The 8,100-nt window shown below is 35.1% G+C and overlaps 1 protein-coding gene across 2 annotated transcripts in view; it reads left to right on the plus strand.

The window, feature by feature from the left end:
* RHAG (Rh associated glycoprotein) overlaps positions 1 to 7,184 on the plus strand; it is a 30,655-nt gene extending 23,471 nt beyond the window's left edge. Inside the window, exons 7-10 of one of the 2 annotated variants that reach the window (XM_023212987.1) lie at positions 780 to 901; positions 5,656 to 5,726; positions 5,955 to 6,033; positions 7,021 to 7,184. In XM_023212987.1, coding sequence (XP_023068755.1) covers positions 780 to 901; positions 5,656 to 5,726; positions 5,955 to 6,033; positions 7,021 to 7,099 — 351 coding nt within the window. In that variant the 3' untranslated portion in view covers positions 7,100 to 7,184. The remainder of the gene's footprint in view (positions 1 to 779; positions 902 to 5,655; positions 5,727 to 5,954; positions 6,034 to 7,020) is intronic. The other variant, XM_023212986.1, reaches the window with a different exon arrangement.
* Positions 7,185 to 8,100: the final 916 nt, after the last annotated feature.

Consider the following 8,100-nt stretch of genomic DNA (forward strand, 5'->3'; position numbering starts at 1 on the left):
AAAAAAAAAAAAAAAAAAAAAAAAAAAAAAAAACTACAAAAATTAGCCAGGCATGGTGGCAGGCACCTGTAATCCCAGCTACTAGGGAGGCTGAGGCAGGAGAATCGCTTGAACTTGGGAGGCAGAGGTTGCAATAAGCCGAGATGGCGCCATTAGCCTCCATCCTGGGTGACAGAGTGAGACTCCATCTCAAAAGAAAAAAGAAAGAGAGAGAGATTTAGGATGTCATCAGTAGGTGAGAAGCAGTAGGATGTGAAATGACTCCCTTCAAACCCATCCACTAAAGACTGAAATGGGCAGTTTTGCCACAAATATCTACTCAAATCCTTTAACTTAAGTGGACTTCAGATGTGGATGGAGATCTGTGCTATACACAAAATTTCTTCTGGGTGGAGAAGAAAATGGGGGGATGTAAGTCAGAGGATGCAAAGCAGCAGAAATACAGAATGAACACTTCTCAATGCACAGCATCAGGATTATAGTAGTAAAATTGTACTGTATATCTGTATACAAAATTTATTCTAAATGAGATTTTTAGCTGCTTTTACCACAAAAACAAAAAAATAACTATATAAGATGATGGAGACGTTAATATTCTTCACTATAGTGACTTTTTTTTCTCTCTATATGTACCTCATAACATCATGTTGTATACCTTAAATATACATAAAAAATACTTATAAAATAATTCTGCATGGAAGAATAGAGCTCAGCTATAGCTCTGCTTCAGTTCTATATGTTTAACAAAATAATAAACTTTCCTCCTTTTACAATTTTAGCCACTTTTTACTACTAAACTGAGGATCCATGATACATGTGGGGTCCATAACCTCCACGGCTTACCTGGTATAATAGGAGGCCTTGCAGGCATTGCGGCAGTAGCACTGGGCGCCTCCAACACGTGAGTAAAAGAATGGTTTTTCCATCCCCTGTGGTCCCATGATGTTTTCTCTCACTTTGCGAAATTAGTGATGGGAGAGTTTTCATTTTAGCAGTTCTGACCATGGTCTGTATTGTCTTTACTGGAGCCAAAGAGACGCACCTGAGAGAGAAGATCATTAGAATAAAATTATATTGGAAGAGGCATCTTAACTGAAATTGTTAATTTAAAAAAAATTAACAATTTTATTTTAAATGTCTTTACCAGAAACAACTGTCTCCTAGCAGATAGGGAAATTTGATAATCACAGTTAGATTATAGAAGGCTTAGTCTTTTTCTTGATCCCTCCAAAATGGAGGAGGAGGCACATATGATGAACTGAACAGTCAGTTCCATCCAATCCATACAAAGAAGAATGAGTTGGAATAATACAGAAAGCAATTAGTTCTACAGAATCAACAACACTGGTATATGGCCCCAACTCTGCTACTAACTAGTTACGTGACCTCTGAGGTATCACTCAGCTTTTCTGGTTTTCAGTCTTCTCCTCTGTAAAATAAGAAGATTGGAATATTTATTCTCCAAAATCCCTTCTAGCTCTATCAGACGTAGCTTCTTCCCTGAGTTGAGTATAAATGTTTATTTAAATGACCAGAGGAAAAACAACTATCAAGCAAACCCCGGAGAATGGAAGTGATGCCACAATATTGGAACGACTTGGTATGAATGTCATCCATGTGAAAAAGCTAGGAAGATCATAGAGTCCAGATCCCTCAGAGTAAATAAAGAAGAATCAGAATGCTCAATTTTTTAAAATTGTGCATACTTTAAGGTCTGGGATACATGTGCAGAACTTGCAGGTTTATTACATAGGTATACATGCGCCATAGTGGTTTGCTGCACCCATCAACCAGTGATCTAGGTTTTAAGCCCTGTGTGCATTAGGTATTTGTCCTAATGCTATCCCTCCCCTTGTACCCCACCTCCCAACAGGTCCGGTTGTGTGATGTTCTCCTCCCTATGTCCATATGTTCTCATTGTTCAACTCCCACTTATAAGTGAGAATATGTGGTATTTGGTTTTCTGTTCCTGTGTTAGTTTGCTGAGAATGATGGTTTCCAGCCTCATCCGTGTCCCTGCAAAGGACAGGAACTCATTTTTTTAATGGCTGCATAGTAGAACGTTCAATTTTTAAATCCAATTGAAAGCATGAGGAAGAGGGAAATGTGTGTCTAGAAATGTCTGAATGACCACTAATTTAAAAAGAAAAATCTTATCTTCAATTTTAGCAGATTAAAATTTAACCCCGTTGAGATCAATAATAGTACATACTTGACAAACTCATTTAATCATATCTCCTACTATGTAGTTTGCTTCCTTCTTCATATGTACAGTTGACACATTTCTTCTATATGTTTTTTAACCCTTTTTGCAAGTTTAGAAGACAACTCCAGAATATGCACATCTTTTTCAGTTCCTGAGACTGCAGAAATCAAACGCGAAAATATTTTAATGCAAATTAAACATGATAAAAGCATGTGTGAATGAGCTCAACTCCTCAGTGTTGCAGTGTGCATGCACTGTGCAAACACACAAAGAGGTGCCTATGGTTAAGAATTCTTGAGCATCATGCCTAGACCAGTTTCACAGATGCAATAAAACTAGTCTATTTGGCTCTCAAAGGGCAGGCCTCGCTGGCTGGTCAGACATTGGGTAAGTCTCAGAGTTCTGGGTCTAGTCCTTGAAAATGCAGATTTAGAAACATATTCTCCATTTACTCATTGGCGGGGTCAGGAGGTAGAGGAATATCAGAGGGGAAGGGGGGCAAGCCTTGAAGGTCCATTCACTTGGGTAAAATTTACATATCTCACACCAAATAAAATAGCGCCTGAGAGCCAGGACTACTTACATGTGTCTATTCAGAATATTAAAATGCAAATCAGGTTTTTGATAAGCATAGAACAAGGGAAAGTTAATATTCTTAAGGGACATTTTTGCAAATTATGGCAGCGTAACTGTAGTAATGCTGTCAATTTTGTATAAGTCATTGTTTTTTTTTTTTTTTTTTTTTTTTTAGACAAGGAAAGCTTTATTTAAGACTATTGCAATATAGGGAAGAGAGGTTTACTTCAAGTCATTTAAGCAAAAGGTAGGGAAGATTTTAAGCACTGGGGTGAGTTAGTGGAAAATACCAGAGGATAATTTAGGAGAAAGTTGGTTAGTGTTATTAGGCCATCTATGTTTGCTTCTTGTTACCTACAGAAGATTGGCTCTTACCCCCACACAGAGATTGGGAGATAGGAACCCTATATTTTTTTATGATTACATTTTAAATAGATGGCTCCCTGGCCCTTGAGAAAAACATTTCTGATTGTAAAACTGTCCAGAGTCTGGGAGTAGATTTACATCTCAAAGGAGCAGGGAAAGAGTTTACAATTGCAAGTTTTCTGAAGTAAAGGCTCTAATTAAAGGGAGGTCAGGAGCTTATAATCATTCATAAATCTATCTAAAGTTTAGTCAAGCTGAAGGGAAGAGTAAGACTTCTAGGTCAATATTCAGCTCCTTAACTTAATCACATCTGCAAAAACGCTTTTTCTAATTAAGTTAACATTTGCAAGTTCCAGGGATTAATACATGTATTTTACAGAGGAGGGGCATTTTTCAGCCTACCACAATCAGCAAAATAGTAAATTACATTCATAACTCTCTTTATTTTATTTTTTATTTTTTTTTATTATACTTTAAGTTCTAGGGTACATGTGCATAACGTGCAGGTTTGTTACATATGTATACATGTGCCATGTTGGTGTGCTGCAGCCATCACCTCGTCAGCACCCATCAATTCATCATTTATATCAGGTATAACTCCCCAATGCAATCCCTCCCCCCTCCCCCCTCCCCATGATAGGCCCCAGTGTGTGATGTTCCCCTTCCCGAGTCCAAGTGAGCTCATTGTTCAGTTCCCACCTATGAGTGAGAACATGCGGTGTTTGGTTTTCTCTTCTTGTGATAGTTTGCTAAGAATGATGGTTTCCAGCTGCATCCATGTCCCTACAAAGGACGCAATCTCATCCTTTTTTATGGCTGCATAGTATTCCATGGTGTATATGTGCCACATTTTCTTAATCCAGTCTGTCACTGATGGACATTTGGGTTGATTCCAAGTCTTTGCTATTGTGAATAGTGCCGCAATAAACATAAGTCATTGTTTTCCAAGTTTATTTGATCACAGAACACTTGTTATCAAAAATATCTTTTAAGACCTTGTAAAAGATCTTGGCAAATTCCTGTAAAAAATAACAGGAAATTTACAAAAGAAGAAAATCAAATAAATAAGTATATATAAAATACTCAACTTCATTCATAATCAAAGAAATGCAAAATAAAACAAGCTACCAGTTTTTCACTTATCAAAGTGAAAAAGCACGAATGAATAATACTAATACTGAATAGTGGCTAAAGTAAAAAATTGGAATCGAAATTGTACAATTTTCTATTTGGAAAAGTTCTTAAGAAGTATATAGGCCAGCCTTTTACTAATATTCTCATTTCTAGATAGGTTTTATATTAAGAAAATAATCAGACAAGTTCATAAGCTTGTTCAGAAGAGATGTTCTCACAGCATTTTTAAAAATATGAAACACTGGAAGCAACCAGTACTTTGCACAGTGTAATACCCTGTAGCAATTCAAACTGTGGTCCAGATCTACAGTGACTCACATAAACAGACCCCTAAAACATATTTAATGGGAAAATAAGTAATATAGCATGATTGCATTTTTATAAAAATACATGTTTTTATTTTACATTTTTATTCTGATACAATCTGAGGAATATTAAACTTTTCTGCTTCGTTTTGTTATCTGCAGTTTCTAATGTTTTCACAATTATATGTTACTTGTGCAGGTTTTTATATATATTAAAATATTTAAACCTTTCAAATAAGGAGAAAAAAAGGAATCTGAGTTTAGTGCATCCTCTCCCTTGGATGATGAGACTGGAAGACTAACAAAATTCTCATTTTCCTATTGTTTTATTCATTGGAGTCACTCATTCAATCATTAAACAACTCTTTATTAACTGCCTGCTATGAGTGAGCCACTTTGCTAAGAAGATTCCCACATTCCTAGGTCATTCGTCATTCATACAACACCTTTATGCACTTCAATGGCCTTTTATCACATTTTTTCATTACCAAAATTACAAACAATCTTCTACTAATTTCAGTTTAAGGCAATGACTTCTAATATGACATATAGAGATATACTTAAATATCTTCAATGAGCTATCTCTACAATATATGTGGAAATTAGCTTTTCTGAACTTATTGATAGATTTTTCTAATTTTGTCATAACTATTTCATTAAAATGGAGTGAGGATAGATAGTAGCTCTTGTTGTTTTATTTATTACTCTATCCTCAGTGCCTAGGAAAGAAACTGACAGAGAGTGGATACTCAGTATTTATTAAATAAATCAGATCAGGGATCAATTTTTTGAGAGTGCTAAACCCTTTCTAAGGAAAGTCTTATTTCCAAAGTTTACATTAAAGGATGATTCTCTTCTTTTAGGTGTATCTCAGAATTTTCTAACGCTGCTCAAGAGTTTCAAAGAAAATAAGAATATGAAAGAAAAATTGTAACAAATGCTTAATTTGCGGGTGTATAATGTTACACTCTGGCCTGAAGATGGCAGTCATCCACACCTTCAGTGGGTGAGACTTTCTTTGATTGAGGTCCAGGAAAGACACTGATTCTTTTTTGTTTGCTTCCTTAGGTCTGTGGCCATGCAGGCAGCTGCACTGTGTTCCTCTATCGGAACAGCAGTTGTTGGAGGTCTGATTACAGGTCAGCATAAAAAGTGAACACTTCCCTGTATCTTATGCTCTCAGATTATTTACAGTAGATAATGAATGAGCAAGTCAATTGCTAAATTCAAAAATGTTCTAATCTTCTGGCAGTAAAGTAATTATGCCAGCTAAAGGGGATGATTTTATAATAGGATATTAACTACTATGCAAGTAGATTTTCCTCTTCAGCATCACAACATGACTCATTTTCCCTCTACCGTCACAGGTTTAATTCTAAAGTTGCCTTTTTGGGGACAGCCATCTGACCAGGACTGCTATGATGATTCTGTTTATTGGGAGGTACTGTACAGTATTCTAAACAAGAATGTGAATGATGGCTTCATTAGTGAAAGCTTTGCTCACTTCAAGCCTAGATATCTGTGTGGCATGTGTGTGATGAAATTGAATTAGCCTGGCATGGTAGCTCACACATGTAATCCCAGCACTTTGGGTAGCCGAAGCTGGAGGATAGTTTGATGCCAGGAGTTCAGGACCAGCCTGGGCAACTCTCTACAAAAATAATAAATAATAATTTTAAAATTTTCTTTCCATGGGATGTCAAGTGTAAAAGAAAAATACACAAATAAAAAGGAACTGAATGAACTACCTATTTATAGAGAGAAATTGAGATGATGTGCCCAGCCAGATAAAATCAAAAGTTATGGTATTTTCTAAAGCAGAAGTTAGATAAAGAAAAGTAAGAATTTAGTTAGCAAATGTTGTTTCACTCCTCTGAGAGCCATAAAAAAGCTATTCATAAAAATAATATGAATTATCAGAAATAGTGTGAGATTTTATACCATATATGGTCCACAGGTTTATTTGGTTAAAAAAAAAAGAAAGAAATGTAACATAATTATAAACTATGCCATAGGTAAAAGTAGTCAAAAGCAAGTGAAATACATAAGGTTGAAGAATTTGAGTGAGTACACATCAAAAGTGAGTACACATCAAAATGAATAACAAAACATCAGCCTCTTTCTATCCTCCAGTTTCTCTTTACTCTATTGATACTTTTCCCCAAATTATTTCCTGCAAAGCTTGAGAAGGATAGATGTTTGGGTGTTCTCAGCAAAATTTCAGGAAGAATTAGTTTGCAAAAGCGGGAATGTAGTCAGGGTGGGTGAGATAAATATTTTATTCTTTTATTTTTCTTCAACTCAAACAATTTTTATTCCCAGTTCTTTCCAAGCTTGAATAATAATTACCAAAAATATTTTTATTTCAATACTAACTTCTGACAAGCACAGTGAAATAAACTATTAAGTGCCCCCAAACTTGTTTTTTTAAAGGTGCCTACCTAGGTTGACAGAACTCGACAATCACTTCCATGGACATGGTGACCACAGCCAGCTGGAACCTGAAGTCTAAACACCATTCCTGCTCTCCAGCTTCCTTTCCCATTATCAAGAATCAAGTCCAAATTAAAAAAAAAAAAAAAAAAAAAAAAAAAAAAGCAGTAACCAAAGAGAGTATGGACCAGAGTGAATAGATCCTAAGTCTCAAATGGCTAGTGTAAAAATGTCCTTATGTCTGATGCTGTCTCTTGCTCTTCAATGATTAATTGAGGGGATGTGACTCATAAAACAGATAATCAAATAGATCTTCTCCAGGATTCCCAAAATGCTTTTGGCAGTGAGTAAATACAGAGTAAACATGTCAGTTTCTTAATGTAGACACTATGTCTTCAATTCCCAAAATTATAAAACTGAAACCCATGAAGCAAGAATAGATGTGAGAAATCTATGTAAAAAACAAATTAAAGAAATGCATATGTGTAAAGTAGTAATATGATGATTTTAGGTAGTGCTTTTTATTTTAAAAATGTTCTAGTTAGTAATGTTGTATCTTTGCCTGAATATTATTCCCAATTCCTTTTGCATGTTTACTATTTGCAATGAGCTCAAATGCTATCTGATCAAAGTCTATTTTGTATAAAATGTCCAATAATTAAATATTGTTATAAAATAAAACATTAGTCTTTGACTCTCCTTTCTTTGGTAGTTGGAATTCATGTCAGTAACAAGCACATGTGCGCACTCCACACACACACACACACATACACTTCATATTTAGTCCACACTCAATTTAAATATATTATTTATCATGTATTTGCTATTTAAAATAACTCAAGTTAATGACTCATTATAAAACGTTGTAAAAAGTTAAATTTTAGAAAAGATAACTGATATAGTCAAAACATCATTTTTAAGAAAAACCAAATCACTTATTTTTTCTATCTGGAAGCTTTTAAGATTTTTATTCTAGCCTTGGAGTCCTGAAATTTTCCTAAGATGTATCTAGGTATCAACAAGGCAGTCAGTCCTCCCATAATTAACAGAACGCTAGCTTCTGAATGAACTTAAAAATTA

Source organism: Piliocolobus tephrosceles, chromosome 5 (genome assembly GCF_002776525.5).
Source record: "Piliocolobus tephrosceles isolate RC106 chromosome 5, ASM277652v3, whole genome shotgun sequence".
NCBI classification, from domain to species: domain Eukaryota; kingdom Metazoa; phylum Chordata; class Mammalia; order Primates; family Cercopithecidae; genus Piliocolobus; species Piliocolobus tephrosceles.